This window comes from Podarcis filfolensis (genome assembly GCF_964270895.1).
Source record: "Podarcis filfolensis genome assembly, chromosome: 11".
NCBI classification, from domain to species: domain Eukaryota; kingdom Metazoa; phylum Chordata; class Lepidosauria; order Squamata; family Lacertidae; genus Podarcis; species Podarcis filfolensis.
In genome coordinates, this window is record NC_139613.1 from 415,077 (window position 1) to 431,708 (window position 16,632).

Consider the following 16,632-nt stretch of genomic DNA (forward strand, 5'->3'; position numbering starts at 1 on the left):
CAAGCGGGTCTCTGGGTCTCCTGCTTCCAGCTCAGCTCTCCATCCAGCTCTCTGGCCATTGTGCTCCTAAAGGTCAAGGGACCTCTGACCATTAGGTCCAGTCGCAGACGACTCTGGGATTGCGGCACTCATCTCGCTTTATTGTCCGAGGGAGCCGGCATACAGCTTCCGGGTCATGTGGCCAGCAGGACTAAGCCGCTTATGGCGAACCAGAGCAGCGCACGGAAACGCCGTTTACCTTCCCGCCAGAGCAGTACCTATTCATCTACTTGCACTTTGATGTGCTTTCAAACTGCTAGGTGGGCAGGAGCAGGGACCGAGCAACGGGAGCTTACCCTGTCACGGGGATTTGAACTGCTGACCTTCTGATCGGCAGACCCAAGAGCCTCTGTGGGTTAACCCACGGCACCACCCGCATCCGTAGCAGCTAGTGAGAAAGGTGGAGGAAAGGCCCACCCAGTGCTTTTTTTCTGCAGCGCACAGTACTGGCAGCTCCGCCCCCCCCGACACTCAGTCGCATGGGAGCTGTGTCATGGGGAAAGCCTTGCTGGGACCAGGCCACTGCCCCCCCCCCGGACTGGCCAGAGCACATGTCCCACTCCTCCTTGGGGAATGTGAGAATGGGCAGGGTGGCGAGTGATGTTTTTCCCCTGCTATGCAGCAAGTTCTGCTGCTGGCTGAGTGTGCCCTGGACACATCGCTGGCAGCGCTCACAAGGGTTGGGGCAGGGCGGGCGCAGCAGCCGGTGGAGGCGCCCAAGTCACCAACGCCAGTGGGGCAGGAGCCCCGGGTAATACGAGGACTGGCAGGAGGGAAGCCATCCGACTTTGAGGAATCTCAAAATGGGAAGGGACCCCGAGGGTCATCGAGTGCAGTCCCCTGCAAGGCAAATGGGGAGGCTGGGACCAGGGCCAGAACAAGCCCTTCCTGTAACAACTTCAGCTTTTTTCTAGAAAAAATGGCACTGGGCCCACCCATTCGCCTGGAGGGTGGCACCCCCTGGCTCATTCTTTGGGGCCCTGCCCTAGCCCACCTGCCAGCTGACCCCTCTCAAAGGCTGCCACGGAAGCCCCAGCTGGTAGCTGGTTCAGAAAAGGCTGCCCATTCTTCCTGCGAGGCAGCTGCTGTGGGAGCCTCATTGTGCAAAGGAAGTCCTCAGGACATCATTAATCTGTGGAACTCCCAGCCACAGGAGGCCATGCTGGCCACCAACTTGGAAATGGGAAACTGATGGAGTGGAGGGCTATTGAAGGCTGCTAGTCACAATGGCTGTGCTCTGCGGCTGGAGGCGCTGCTGCTTCTGAATCCCAGTTTCTGGAAGCCGCAGGAGAGTTGCAGCTGAGCTCAGTCTGCTTGAGGGTTCCATGTGGCATCTGGCTGTGAGAACAGGACGCTTTGGCCAAGCTCTTCTCATGATCCTACAGAACTTCCAGGGCCAGAGGCAGTCTGTCCAGATCCCTAGGTTCTTTGGAGTATTTGGCCCCTGTGAGAACAGGACTATCCTGGTCATACGTGGCGGAATCCCATCCTGACCCCTCTCCTGCCCCAGAGCCCCCTCTGGCCCTGGATTCCCCACAGAGCCCTCCCCCCACCCCCAGGGGCCCGGAAGAGACGCCCAGACGCGGCTGGCTAGAGCAGCATCTCTTTATTGCCTCTCGCTGTGGGGGGTCCCGTCCGCCGGCCACCCTCAGGCCTTCTTGTGGTCCTTCTCCACTATCCTCCGGGGCCCTGAGGGGGGAAGAGGCAGAGCGCGTGAGCCAGAGGGGGCAGGCAGGGCCGGGAAGGCCTGGCCCTGCAGGGCTTGGTAGGCAGAGCTGTCCTCGGAGCGCCCCGTCAGGACGGCATCGCGCAGTTCGGGCATCTCGGCAAAAGGCAGATAGGCTTCTCCTGGGGGAAAGAGAGGCAGGTGTGGGACGGAGCCCAGGAGGGGGGGCAGGAGGAAGGGCCCCAGGAAGCCAGGAGGACACAGCACCCAAAGGCTGGCTCTCCAGGAAGAATCGGGGAGGCTTTGAAACCAGAATATTGAGTGGAAAAACGCCCAGATGGTTGTAGAATCTGAATTTGAACATGAGGGTAACTGCAGGGATGAAAATGAGGATGCTGCTTTGTTCAAAGAATTGGGACCCCAAAGGGTCATCCAGCCCAGCCCCCTGCAATGCCAGAATCCCAGCTAATACGCAGAGTTCAGAGGCTCCATGCCAAGGCTGGCAGCAGTTTTGTGAAAAGTGAGGGTGACCTCCACAATTTCAGAAGGTAAATTCAGAGCACACAGGTCTGGCTTGGCTTATTGAAGTAACATATCCAAGGAAAGAGAGCGGCAGAGTGTGTTAATCTATACCATAGGTAGGCAAACTAGGTCTCGGGGGCCGGATCTGGCCCAATCACCTTCTAAATCTGGCCCATGGACGGTCCGGGAATCAGCGTGTTTTTATATCAGTAGAATGTGTCCTTTTATTTAAAATGCATCTCTGAGTTATTTGTGGGGCATAGGAATTCATTCTTCTTTTTTCAAAATATAGTCCGCCCCCCGACAAAGTCTGAGAGACAGTGGACCGGCCCCCTGCTGAAAAAGTCTACTGACCCCTGATCTTTGACTTTGCAACCTCAAGGCCAGGCTACTGCAATGCGCTCTATGTGGGGCTGCCCTCGGAGCTTCACGAGCTTCTGCTGGAGCAGAGCCCCATGGAATTGGGGTGGAAGGACGGGAAACTGGCTAGCTTCAGTTGTGGGCAGCAGAGGGATAGGCAGGGGAAAATGTGGCCCCCACAGTGCCCCCTCCCTCCTTGCTCCTCTCCTGCCCATACCGCACGGCCGGCCCCCCTTCCGCCGCGTCTCCTCCGACTCAAAGAAAGTCTCGTGCTCCTCCCAGCGCCGGTCGCAGGCAGCGCACAAGAAGTTGGAGGTGAAAGCCAGGCAGGAGCAGCCTAGAGGGCGGAAAGAGAGCGGGGCATCAGTGCTTGAGGGTGGGGGTGCCAGTCTGGGGTGTGGGGGCATCTCCGCCACAGGGAGAGGGTCCCACACAGCCCTGAAGATCACGTTAAGCAGCTTCAAGCAAGGCAGGAACCAACCTTGCAGGGTTGTTGTGAAGAAAGTGGGGGAAGAGGCCCCCTTGGGCCACCCATTTCCAGGCATGGGAGGATCTGGTGGGTCTGTGTAATACAGAGAGGGCTGTATTGTGTGAACTGGCCCTCCTTGGGTCCCATACCCTCCAACATTTCTCCGATGAAAATGGGGACATCCTAAGGAAAAGTGGGACATTCCGGGATCAAATCAGAAACCGGGACGGCTTCTCTAAGTCAGGGATGTTCCTGGAAAATAGGGAGACTTGGAGGGTCTGGAGTCCTGTCTGGGGTGGGGGCAGGACACCATGTGAGGCCGGGCTGCATGCCCCTCTCAACTCTCCTGGGGCTCATGGGAAGACCCCAAAGAGGCCCCCTGGGAGGGGGTTATTTCAAGGGTTTATAAACTGTGTCCCCCACAGCAGGAACAAGGGCTGTTCAGAGTGCAGGGCAACAAGTGATTTCTGTTAAACCAGAGGGCTCACACTAAGCTTTTGCCCCACACTTTCTAGGCACACGTCTACAATTTAAAGCGCTGTGTCTGAGTGCCCGTTTCTTTTTGCCCCAGCCATTTCTCTGTGAAAACTGCTCTTTAAATCTGAATGGGAACAAATGGACATTCAGGTTCTGATTCTCCTGAAATCCTGTTTCTTACAGGAGCAGCCAAGAGACCCTCAAGGATATGGGCGTAGGCACAGAGAGAAATGAAGATTCACTGGTGTGGTGCAACCCACTTGCCCCACCTCACAAAACGGCTCATCCCACCCACTACCTGAATCACAGAACTGTAGAATTGGAAGGGGTCCCCAGGGTCATCTAGTCCAACCCACTGCAGTGGGCATGCCTTCATGCCTGGCACCCTCTCCCCTTCCTTGCACCCCAGGGACACCCACCTCGGGCACCGCAGCCCCGGGCTCCGTTGGGCATGTGCTCCTCGTGGGTGTGCTTGCAGCGGCATTTGGCCCGCCAGGCCGCTGGGTCGAAGCCGGTTCTCCTCCGCAGCCAGAATTCGCCCACCTCCTCTGGGCGGGAGGGGATGAACATGAAGGCTTGGCATTTGCACCCCTGCAGGGTGCAGGACACGGTCGCCCGCCTGTCTGGAGAAAGGAGCGGCAGTGAGCTGGTCAGGAGGAGCTGGGGGGACTGAAGGAGCCCAAGGAGGGGCTGGAGAAGTCCTTGGGGGGCATTGAAAGCAAAGGCAGGAGCCGCTCAGAGACGAGTTGTGGCAAGAGACAGATGCCCCACCCTGTGGAGCTGAACGTGCCCCATATCTCCCGTGCCATCACTTTGCAAGATTTGCCACAGCAGAGCCTGCCATGGGCGTGCCCTAGGTGTGCCAGCTTTTATCTACACTGTAGATGAAACGCAGCACAGTTGCATAGCTGTCAAATTTTCCCTTTTCTTGCAAGGAATCCTATTTGGAATAAGGGATTCTCCCTTAAAAAAGGGAAACATTGACAGCTATGCACAGTTGTGAGTTTGGGGGTGGGGTCAGTCTACATGGCGTCCCCAGTCCCTTCTCATTCTGGGCAGGGGTGGAGGAAGGGGGGGTGGGCTGCCCTGGGTGTCACCACTGAGGGGGGTGACAAAATGCCGGGCGGCACTCACCACGGAGCCTGCAGCGCACCCAAGCCACCACTCCGCACTGCCCAAATGGTCCGCCCGCTGCCTCCCCCCCCCCCAGTTGTAGGGCAGCTGAGTGGGAGGAGGCAGGCAAACTCCGGAGGCCCCACAGTGCGCCCCACCCCTATGGAGGATTCCATGAGCCATGGAGAGTTTCTTTGTGAGATGATGGCTGCATTTGCCACCTGAGTGCCAACATTAGCATTGGGCACATTGACGGAGGGCACATCAAGCAGGAACTGCCATGAGAGCTAAGTGGAACCTCCACGGACGGAAGCAGGAGACCTGCACATCAAGGGCTGTGGGCAAACCAATAAGGGGGGGGGGCTGCCACTTCTACTGCAGGGCTCAGAATTGCCCTTGGTTCCGATGCCCGCAATTCCCTCTGTCCTCGCTCAGACAGGACCAATGATTTGACTGCCAGCTCCTTACCTCCCCCCCCCATGACTTACCTACATAGACCTGGTGCTGCTTCAGCAGATGCCCACAGAAACACTTGGACTCGTCGCCCACGCGGAAACAGTCCCACAGGTACTCTGGGCAGCGCCAGCCGATATAGAGGCCTGTGGGAGAGGCGGCTTTTCAGGCAGACGGGAGGCAGGGGAGCTGAGCCCACCCACTGCCTGGGCCAAACTGGCACAGGTGAGGAGCTTTCCCCCACACTCCTCCCCTGATATCTGGGCCTGGCCGCTCCAGACCACCAGGCGCTGCCTCTACCAGGCTGAGCCTAACCCCTGGGGGAAGGACTGTAGCAGCTGAAGGGTGAACTACAGTCGCTCTCTGAATGTGCTTTAAAGGCATATTGTAAGTGTAGAAAAGCCCCATCTCCTCCTGCATCCTTCCTCTAGGGAGCCCAAATGCCTCCTTGGCATAATCTTGACCCCGTGGGAGAGGGCAAGGGCTGCTGGTGCCACCATTCGGGCTGCTGAGCATCTTCTGGGCCGGGAGACAGAGGGGCATCCCATGCCAAGCTGTGCCCTTCCTTCTACACTCAGACAGACTTTGGGGTGGGGGTGCTGCTGGCCTGAGGAAGCTTTGAGGGGAAGGTCAGGGCCAGAGCCCAGCTCATGGGGTCTGCGTCTGCCCCCTCCACCGCACTAGATTTGGGGTGGGAGGCTGGGGAAAGCCCCTCTCTCTCTGCCCAAGACCCCGGAGAGCCACAGCGGATCCTGCTGTGCCAGGTGGGCCAACAGATGGGACCAGGATCCAGCCGCTTCCCCTGTTCATAGCCCCACTGCTGGGAATGGGGATTACCTCCTCGGCCAGTATGGTTTGGGGGTGGCAGAAAGACTGTGGGGAGCCTGACATCTCCTCATGGGGGCTGCCCCTGCTGGCACAGCGTAGCTGGCATCTATGGTCCTCTCGTGTCTTACCTGGGGAGAGAGGAAAGAGGGTTCTTCAGCCCCCAAATACTGGGCTTCCAGTACATCCAATGGCAGAAATGGTCTAGGGCCATGTCGTCGTGCCAGAAACCCTCGGAAGCGGAGTTTGGGGAGGCCGTCTGTTGTCCTAGCTCACCCTTGAGCAGCAAGAGGGACTCATAGAGTCAGGACGAAGGGGATCTTGTGGGAATCGCCAGCAGGTGGGCATTTAGCCTCTGCTCAAGGAACTCCCGTGATGGGAAAGCCCACTGGCTCCACTGGCAAACGGTTTGCCCTCGCAGGCAGCAAAGAACCAGCCACGGCAGCCCCCTTCTGTGATGTGAGATCCCATCAGGCCTTGGGAGAAGCAAGAGGAGGAGGAGGAGGAGGAGGAGGAGGAGGAGGAGGAGGAGGAGGAGGAGAAGAAGAAGAAGAAGAAGAAGAAGAAGAAGAAGAAGAAGAAGAAGAAGAAGAAGAAGAAGAAGAAGAAGAAGAAGACTGTCCCCCACCCCTCATTTTCTCTTCTGCAGGCTCAGCACACCCAGTTCCTCTGACCTGTCCGCACAGGACTAGCTCTCCATTCCCCAGGAGCCCTCAGCCTCTGAAGCTGTTCCAGAACTGCACAGAGGACTTCAGGTGAGGCCTTACTAGCTCAGAATAAAATGGAACTAATTCTTCTCCTGATTTGGAGTCTACGATTCTATTAATGCAGCCTGAATTTCACTTGCAGCTGTGTCCCACTGCTGCCTCATAAAGGCAAAAGGTAAAGGACCCCTGGATGGTTAAGTCCAGTCAAAGGTGACTATGGCGTTGCGGCGCTCATCTCGCTTTTCAGGCCGAGGGAGCCGGTGTTTGTCCACAGACAGCTTTCTGGGTTGTGCGGCCTGCGGGACTAAACTGCTTCTGACACCATGATGGAAGCCAGAGTGCATGGAAATGCTGTTTACCTTCCTGCTGGAGCGGTACCTATTTATCTACTTGAATTGGTGTGCTTTTGAACTGCTAGGTTGGCAGGAGCTGATATAGAGCGATGGGAGATTTGATGGGGATTCGAACTGCCAACCTTCTGAGCAGCAAACCCAAGAGGCTCAGCAGTTCAGACCCCAGCGCCACCCATGTCCCAACCTGCTCCCTCATGTTCAGTTTGCAATTGGCATTGATGCTGAGAGGCTTTCCACATGTGCTGCTGCCAAGGCAGGTGGGTCCCCTCCTGCATGTGTGCCTTGGGTTTTGTTTGCCTAAAAGCAGAACTTTGCACATGTGCCTGTGCATACTCACACACACTTTACAGGTTGGAGCATCTGCCTGCCTGCAGGCTCCGCCCACCTGTCTCGATGGACTTCAGGGCTGCCTCCTTCTCCAGGTGGAAGAGCTCCTTGACGTTCTTGCCAAAGTTCTCCCGGTGCATCGCTTTGGCCACCGATATCAGCTCTGCCTTCTCAGCTGGCACTACAGGCCTCACTGCATAGTCTGGGAAGAGAGACGGGATCCGGCCCAGCAGGATTAGGAGAGGAATGGCTTCCGAGGGACTGGTTGCTACTTACTCATAAACTCGTAAGCCCAGCCCAGCAAGAGTTGGTGCTTCGTGATCTGCTCAGTTCACTTCAGCGCAGAAAGGCTAAATAAGAATGATTTAAAGCAGTGCTTCCCAAACTTTTTTGGGGCCCTGCTGCTTTGGTTCCACAAACTCACTCCCTGTGCCCCTGCTCTTCAAAAAGCATTATTTGGAACAGCAGTTTGCATGACTCACTAAGGAAGATGGTAAAGGTAAAGGTAAAGGGGCCCCTGACCATTAGGTCCAGTCGTGGCCGACTCGAGTTGCAGCGCTCATCTCGCTTTACTGGCCGAGGGAGCCGGCGTACAGCTTCCGGGTCATGTGGCCAGCAGGACTAAGCCGCTTCTGGCGAACCAGAGCAGTGCACAGAAACGCCGTTTACCTTCCCGCCAGAGGGGTACCTATTTATCTACTTGCACTTTGAGGTGCTTTCGAACTGCTAAGTTGGCAGGAGCAGGGACTGAGCAACGGGAGCTCACCCCGTTGCGGGGATTCGAACCTTCTGAATGGCAAGTCCTAGCTCTGTGGTTTAACCCACAGCGCCACCCGCGTACCTTAAGGAAGATGGTAACACAGTAGAATTCTGGCACTAAGAGCTGTTCAACAGGGGATCGGTCTCCCTCGGGAAGTCGTGGACTCTCTTTCCTTGGAGGTTTTTAAGCAGAGGCTGGGTGACCATCTGTCATGTATGATCCAACTGAGATTCCTTCATTGCAGGGGATTAGACTAGATGCCCTTTGGGGAGCCCTTCCCATTCTCCAGTTTTATGATGCTGTGACTCCCTGTCCTGCAGAGCTTCCAGGTGCCACATGTTGCTCCCCTAGGACCCTCACCCCCTCCTCCCGGGCACAGCTAACCCCAAGTCCTCCCCAAGAAGCCCCCTCCCCTGTGGGTCGAATCCCACGCCACCTACTCAGAGCTCCCTTCTTGACCATGGCGCCCTTCTTCCTGGCCTTCTTCTCCAGGCTCCTCTGGGGAAGGATGCTGCTGAGCTCCGCCTTGGTCTCCTCCGTGTCCTCCACCTCCTCCAGGGGTTGCAGCTGGTTGTCCTTCTGCCTCCTCCAGGAAACGGGCGACGAGGAAGGTGAGGAGGCCAAGGAAGAAGAGGGCTCTGAGCTCTCCAGAGGCTGGGAAGAAGACCCGTCGTTGCTGGGGCTCTGCTCCTGCGGGACCAGCGACTCGGAGGTCTCCCACTCCGACGGCGGGAGCGACGTCTCCTTGCCACCATCTTCCCCTTCCAGGGATGTGGACACGGGCAAGATGGTTTCCTCGTCTTCGTCATCTAAGGAAGTGGAAGCAGGCAGGATGATCTCCTCTTCCACCTCCAGGGCGGTGGAGGAGGTCCTCTGACCCCCCTGCTCTTGCTCTTCCTCCGAGGGCCCCATGGGCACGTCTTCAATGGGCTCCTCTTCCATGCTGGCTGTTCTGGGATGCAAACAGGGCCAGTGAGAGCAGTGCAGGGGCTGGGCTGACCTGGATTCCCAGGGTGCAGCCGGGGAAGGGAAGGGAAGGGGGGTGGCATTGTGTGTCACTAGGCAACGGGTGAAGGAGCAGCTGGAGACTGGCCAGAAAAGGCAGGGAGTAGGCGGAATCAACCCAGGCATCTCACGCCCAGAGGGACACAGCCTGGATGTGTGAGCCCAGGGAGGGGAGACCTTTCCTGGAGCCCAACCCTTGGCCACTTAGCTGGGCCTCCTCAGCTCTGACTGGAAGCAGCCCTCCTTGCTCTCTCATGGCAGCAGGAGGCTCAGTGGTCTTTCCCAGCCTCAGTACAGAAGGCCGTTTTAGCTGAAGGTGCTGAGGTCCAACCCTGGGACCTTCTGCAAACACAGCAGGATCAGAACATAAGAAGAGCCTGCAGGATCAGGCCAGTAGCCCCTTCCAGCCCAGCACCTTGTTCTTTCAGTGGCTGCCCAATGGGAAGCTTGCAAGCAGTGCTCTCCTCCTGTGGTTCCCAGGAGAACTGCTGTCTCCAACTGCATGGAGCAGTGGTCTTCAACCAGCGTGCCGTGGCACCCTGGGGTGCCTTGAATGGTGGTCAGGGGTGCCATGGGCAACACTGTCTCTGGCCTCCTTCCCTTCCCTCCCTCCTTTGATGCCTTCTTGTGTCTCTGCCTTCCCAAGGCTTGCACAGCTGTTTATTGCAGCAGCCCTGGCTCTAAGCCCCACAGGCGAATGGTGGCTCGGGGAGGCCCCTCTCTTTGGGGCAGGAGGGCAGCTCAGAGACATGGGGCGGCAGCAGCGGCTGCCCAGAGGACTCCCAAGGAGAGGGGAGAGGAGAGGAGGCTGAGGGAACACTCCACAAAGGAGGGAGCTCAAAAAGGGGTGAGGGACTGCCAGCTCTGCAGGCAAGGGGGGACCTAACTGGGCTCCTGAGCCCCACAGGGGAGCCGCAGGAAAAAATGTAGTTGGTCAAGGGAGCTGTGGACTCAGAAAGGTTGAAAACCTCTGAGTAGAGCATTGCCCTCCTGGCTAGTAGCCATTGATACCCCCCTGTCCTCTATGATTTTGCCTAATCCTCCAAGTTCGTGGGCATCGCTGGAGGGAGTTGCATAGTTCAACACAGGATGCGCTCTGCCACTGAACTCTTCTTATTTCATTTATTTAATCTATTTCTTTTATACCCCACCTTTTCTCCAAGGAGTCAAGGTGGTGGACATGGTTCTCCTCATCTCTCTTTTATCCACAGCAACCCTGCGAGGTAGGACAGGCTGAGACTGAGTGCCTGGCCCAAGGTTACCCAGTGAGCTACATGGCAGAGTGAGGATTTGAATCTTGCTCTCCCAGGTCCTGGTCAAGCACTAACCACTACACCACACTGCCTATTGTGATTATGAATATTATTTACCCACAATTCACCCTAAGGCCCCAAGTCTGAGACACAATATTAAAACGACCTAAATTTGTGGAAATGAGCCAAGGGGCAGAGGGCAGGGTAAGGAGGTGCGTCTTATAATGAAGGTGCCAGACACACCTCTCTGGGGAGGGAGTGCCACAGATTAGGAGCCACCACAGAGAAGGCCACTCTTGGGCCACACCCACCAAGAGCCTCTGAAGGGCCCTCTCTGCCCTACAGAGGGTCTGTAGCGAAGGAAGCCGACCTCATGGGGACTGAGTCATGTTAAGCCCTGCTAAATAGATACAAGGGCTGTGAAAGGGCCACCCCAAAGATGATCCTGTGCCAGGGGGGTGGGCACAGGGTGCGTCAAGACAGGCTGGTCATTCCGTAGTGGGGGAGCTGGGTTGGTGGGGAGCAGGACTGCCGCTTGGTGGCCGGGCTTGCAGCTCTCCTACCTCGGCTGGGCTTCTCACAGGGCAGGCCAGACCAGGCCAGCTGTAGCCAGGGAACCCTCATCCCATTGGCCGCAGGGTGGGAGGGAGGGAGGGAGCATTGCCATGGCGACAGAAGCCTTGTTTATTGCCACAGCAGCCAGCTGGGTTCCAAGGGTGCCTGCGCCAGAGCAAGGGGGGTGGCGGGGGTGCCCCTCTCTCGGTGGGTGCTGATGCTCTGCTGGGTGCAGGACCACCCACGCCGCCTCTTCCTTGCTGGGACATGTGTGGGATCTGGGCTTCCTCACCGTCTCGACCATCGAGGGGTTGCGCATGAACTCCCTGCATCTGAGCATCTGGGCATGAGAGCCCTCAGATGACTCTGTGTCTGCCCAGGAAGGTCTGCAGTCGGAGAAGGGAAACGCACTCTGCCAAGTGAAGAAACTTGCTAGCCCAAGTTAGGAAGGATATCATCAATATATCCTCTCCTGCCACCCTCAACATTCCCACAAACGGTTATGGGCCCCAGCGTAGCGTATTTTTGAGTATTTTTGAAGGATTGCAAAGGACTGAGATCCTAAGCTGAGGAGTATTTTTCTGAGTGTACTTCCTGGTAAGCGCATGGATGTAAACCTGTTTGTAACTTTAAGCCTTAAGCTTGCCTTCAGGGATTCACACTGTCCTCTGCCTGATTGTAAGTAAAACTAGTTTTTGTTACTTATGAATAAGACTGTGGTGTCTTTGTTCTTTTAGGAGGGATTCAAAAGGCCCTTACCAGGAATATTAGAACATATCTCAATATGCACAAGCCAGACTGAATTGCTTATTGTCTTAAGAAACTCAGTCAAGTTTAAAACAAGTTTTCTGCTGTGTAAAGGGGAATCCACTCTGCTAAGTGAAGAGGCTTGCTAGTGCAAGTTAGGAAGGATAATCAATATATCCTCTCCTGCCACCCTCAACATTCCCACATTCAGATCCTTAGGCTTTTTTCGGTTGTAGAAAGGTGGCATAAAGCATGAGGGTGGGCGCAGCACAGACTCAGGAACAGAACGGAGAAGACAGAAGCACATCAGCAGCCTCCCCCAGCCGTCTTAAAGCACAGCTTATTGCAGATTTATAGATCAGTTTCTTTGCAGAGTGCCCCAGAGTGCTAGAAGATTTCCTATTCAACACACTTCTAGATGTGGGGGTGAAATCATATCACAAATTGGCTACACTGTCTGATTTTCCTGGTGCACATTTGGCACTTTTTAAATTGAATTTTAATTTATGCCTGCCTTGCAGGGGCTGGACTAGATGACCCTCAGGGTCCCTTCCAACTCTACAATTCTATGGTTCTAATATTTAAATGATTAAAGTAGGAACACACCTTTCCACAATGTACAAGAATAAAGAAATAAAGACGATACAGTGGGATAAAAATGAATTTAAACATGCACATTGAAAATGCAAATTTGGATTGTTTCATTCCCCATCCCTGGGGAAAAGCATTAGTAGTAGTAGTATTGGTGTTGCAGGGTAGTAACCTTTTTAAAAAGATTTGTTTCATCAATAAATATCAGGCTACTGTCCTCAGGGTCTTGTGCCATTCTCACTTAAAGCTGAAACATCACAGAGAATTCCAAATAGTCATCTTTTTCACAGGGGTCTTTTGAACATTGTCATCATCATTTGTATATAGAATAAATGTTTGCCAAACAGTCGGAAGTGAATATTCTTTGTTCACCCTCTAGTACAGCTTAGTTTTTGAGTTCATCTTTCAGCTATGGACCAGATTTGACTGTACCATAAATCCACTTTTACTTTTAGCAAGACTTTGGCATTGCAAAGGGCCCTGGACTTGCATGATCAAAGCAAACTTAAAAACAGGGCAGTGTAAAAATGCCCCCCGGGTGCTCTGAGGAAAAGTGTGATGGATTATGGGACTGGCAGCCATCCATCCTTGTAAGGTGAGGGGCCTGCAGTGTTCTTCTCCGTGGTTTAGATTGCATCACGTTACAGTTCCTCTTGGAGCTGGAGATGCCAAGGCCAGATTGCCAGGACCTGCTCCAAGGCCTCCCCCCCCCCCGCCAGCCTAGAGTGGGTCAGTCATGCCCAAGTCCCAGCCCCCCCCATGTGTTTCTTGCTCTGAAGATGCAGGGACTGTCCTGCATGTCAGCCCAGCGTCCGCAGCACCAGGAGTGGTCACTCTCAGGCTCAATCAAACTGCATATGCTGATGACACGAGATTGTTCAGGGTTGCTCAAACAAAAAGAGGTTGCGAAGAGCTCCAAAAGGACCTCTGCAAACTGAGTGAATGGGAAAGGGAAAATGCAGTTCTATGTACAGTCAAACCTTGGTTCCTGAACAGCTTAGTTGCCGAACAAATCGGCTCCCGAACACCACAAACCCGGAAGTAAATGTTCCGGTTTGCGAACGTTTTTTGGAAGTTGAATGTCTGACGTAGCTTCTGCTTGAGTGCAGGAAGCTCCTGCAGCCAATCCGAAGCCGCGGGTTGGTTTTTGAATGGTTTCAGAAGTCGAACAGACTCCTGGAATGGATTAAGTTTGAGAACCAGGGTACCACTGTAGTATGCACGCTACATATTACATATGTACATATTACATATGCATTACATAATGCATGCTGGAGAGAAAACCTTAATTTCATGTCCACCCTCCTGGGCTCTGAACTGCAAGTGATGGACCAGGAGGGAGACCTTGGCATCCTAGTAGAGTTGATGAAGATGTCAGTCCAGTGTGCATTAGCCATGAAAAAGGCAAATTCCATGCGAGGGAATATTAGGGAAGGAACTGAAAATAAAACAGCCAATATCATAATGCCATTATACAAATTTATGGTGCAGCCACATTTGCAGTACTGTGTACAGTTCTGGTTGCCTCAACTCAAAAAGGATGTTGTAGAGTTGGAAAGGGTTCAGAAAAGGGCAACCGAAATATTCAAGAGGATGGCGAGACTCCCCTATGGAGAAAGGTTGAAGCATTTGGGACTTTTTAGTTTAGATAAAAGGTGAGTAACAGGGGTGATATGATAGGAGTTTATAAAATTATTCACAACATCAAGCCTCTGTCTATAATCTGAGAATTCTTGGAGAACAGGTGATGTCCCTGCAGACTGGAGCAGGGCAAATATTGTCCCCATCTTCAAGAAAGGGGATGATAGAAGACCCAGGTAACTACAGACTGGTCAGCTTGATGTTGATGTCAGGGAAGAGTGGGAATTTGCAGTCAAAATAACAAATGCATGTTTGCTAAATAAGGCTATGAAGGAGTTAAGACTCACAGAATTCATGACTGCTAGAGTAGGCACTGTGTGACTCCCCTTCCCCTGGGTTTTATGGCAGATGGGAGGGGGAGGGTGTAATCCTTTCTACTTTCTCCTGCCTCACAACTCATGCCCTTTGCCAAAAGACTTCTGAGACAGATGGATGTCTGTCTGGTCTTGGCTCCAGCAGAGACTCCATTCTTGAACTAAACTATGCATTTTGTAATCTATAAGTAGAATTTGCCTGCCTTGCTTCTGTTACTGACTGCTGGAATTGAGGGCAATGCTTTATGCGAATAAATACTATTTTAATGTTTAATTTACTGTCAGTTGTGTAATTCTTTTATTAAGAAGGAACATGGGAAAATAAAGCCTGTTGCCACAGCCTGAATAAATAAAAATAAGGTTACACAGCCTAGTCCCAAATATTCCACTTTAATGCTGGAAGGGATGGTGTTTTAAACTCTGCTAACTAAGTGTATGACTTCTAAACGCAAAACTGATTACTTTAAACTTTATGCTCACAAACGTGAGTAATATGGAGGATAAATTGTAAAATATATCCTTTATTGCCTATAAAATCCATTCAATAGAAGGATCTTAGAACAGATCATTCAACAGTCAGCCTGTGAGCACTTAGAGAAGGATGGTGTGATTACTATGAGTTTCTCAAAAACAAGTCATGTCAAAAGAATCTATTTTTTTGATAGTTACAAGTTTGGTGGATCAGGGGAATGCTGTGCAAGTAGTGTATCTTAGGCTTTTGACAAAGTTCCCCATGATATTCTTGCAGAGAAGCCAGTAAAATGTGGGTTGAACGAGCTGTTAGGTGGATTTGAGGCTGGTTGACTGACTGAAACCAAAGTGCTCATTAATGGTTCCTCGTCACCCTGGGGAAAAGTGACAAGGGGGGCGGCACAGGGTTGTGTCCTGGGCCTGTTGCTGTTCAACTTGGATGAAGGAACTGAGGGGATGCTCATCCAATTTACAGATGACACCAAACTGGGAGGACAACTTAAGAGGCTGTGGACTCTCTTTCATTGGTGGTTTTTAAGCAGAGGCTGGATGGGCATCTGTCAGGGATGCTTTAGTTGAGATTCCTGCACTGCAGGGGGGTGGACTAGATGAACCTTGGGGTCCCTTCCAACTCTGCAATTCTGTGATTCTATGGAGAAAAATGGATAGAGAAAAGTGTTTCTTCCTCTTTCATAACACTAGAACTCAATGCAGCCCAATGTTGGAAGATTCAGGAGAAATGCAGTGGTACCTCAGGTTACAGATGCTTCAGGTTACAGACTCTGCTAACCCAGAAACAGTACCTCGGGTTAAGAACTTTGCTTCAGGATGAGAACAGAAATCGCGCGGCGGCAGTGGGAGGCCCCATTAGCTAAAGTGGTGTTTCAGGTTAAGAACAGTTTCAGGTTAAGGATGGACCTCCAGAACGAATTAAGTTCTTAACCTGAGGTACCACTGTAAAAGAAAGTACTTTTTCATGCCGCACATAGCTAAACGTGGAACTCCCTCCCACAGACAGCAGCGCTAGCCAACAACCTGAACAGCTTTCAAAGAGGATTAGATAAATTCATGGAGAAGAGGACTATCCCCACAAGGGCTGTATTCTGCCTCAGCAGTTGGAGACAGCAATGCTTCTGAAGGCCACTGGCTGGAACCCAGAGGAGGGCAGAGGGCCCTTGTGCTCGGATCCTGCTTCTGGGTTTCCCGCAGGCATCTGGCTGGTCAATGGGAGAGCAGGAGGCTGGACTAGATGGGCTGTGGATCCTGCAGGCTTTCCTTCCAAACACAGCGACTATCACAGCTCAGCAAGAGACCTTCAAGAAGACCCTTTTCGGCTACTTGAGCAGGATGGTACCCAGGATGCTTCACAAGTTACTTTTGTTCGCGTGCGTGTTTCTTTCGGGAGCGCGGAGGGGGCGCGCAGGAAGAAACCATGCAGGGAGGAACTCCGCGCGCCTGCCGTGGCGAGTCGCGCGCTCGGCACCAGCCCTGCCTCTGCCTCTCTGCCCCAAGGACTGGGCTGACTCGGGACTCCGCTCCTCCCTGCCAGGTCTCTGCAGCTGCCGGTGTCTCCCTGGGGGGGGTCACACCCAGACGGGGCTGTGCAGCTGCTTAAGTCATCCCCGCGAGTCTGGGAATTCAGGTGCCTCATGCTGAGCTGGAAGCGTGGAAGCGACGTGCGTGGAGGGGGGCGTCTGTGCGTCAAGCTCCACAGATTCCCCTGCAATTGTCTTGCGTGGGGGGCGAGGAGGAATCACTCAAGTTGTTTTGCGGGGGCCGGGCCAAGCATTCCCCCCTCCTTCAACGTTCATCCTCTGCTCGGGCAGGACACTCTGGTTTTGGGGTAGCGACCCGGTCAACGGAGGGAATGCCCTCCTGCTCCTTCTGTGGAGCTGGAAGATGGTGGGGGAGCCCAGACTCCCCGGTGGGCCCAGCAGACCCTGTCTCTGGGGCAGGGGGAAGGAGGGCTTGGCGGCTCACCCCC

General features: G+C 53.8%; 1 protein-coding gene across 7 annotated transcripts; it reads right to left on the bottom strand.

The window, feature by feature from the left end:
* Positions 1-1,630: 1,630 nt before the first annotated feature.
* FAM221B (family with sequence similarity 221 member B) lies at positions 1,631-10,959 on the bottom strand. Of its 7 annotated transcripts, none has more exons than XM_083575784.1 (7): positions 10,893-10,959; positions 8,512-9,023; positions 7,370-7,513; positions 5,135-5,245; positions 3,953-4,152; positions 2,805-2,924; positions 1,631-1,728 (listed from the first exon to the last, which is right to left on the bottom strand). In XM_083575784.1, exons 2-7 carry the CDS (start codon positions 9,011-9,013, stop codon positions 1,714-1,716), a joined length of 1,092 nt encoding a protein of 363 aa, XP_083431910.1. In that variant the 5' UTR covers positions 9,014-9,023; positions 10,893-10,959; the 3' UTR covers positions 1,631-1,713. The 7 variants fall into 7 exon arrangements, with proteins under 7 accessions (XP_083431910.1, XP_083431907.1, XP_083431908.1 ...); XM_083575781.1 differs by having other exon boundaries at positions 1,631-1,887; XM_083575782.1 differs by having other exon boundaries at positions 3,953-4,156.
* Positions 10,960-16,632: the final 5,673 nt, after the last annotated feature.

Excerpts from the sequence above, each read along its gene's own strand:
- FAM221B (XM_083575779.1), bottom strand. The coding sequence starts at position 9,013 with ATGGAAGAGGAGCCCATTGAAGACGTGCCCATGGGGCCCTCGGAGGAA. Across the intron at positions 7,514-8,511 it reads GGTCAAGAAGGGAGCTCTGA|ACTATGCAGTGAGGCCTGTA; the intron begins GTAGGTGGCGTG and ends CTCTCTTCCCAG. Across the intron at positions 2,925-3,952 it reads CCGGGGCTGCGGTGCCCGAG|GCTGCTCCTGCCTGGCTTTC; the intron begins GTGGGTGTCCCT and ends TCCGCCCTCTAG.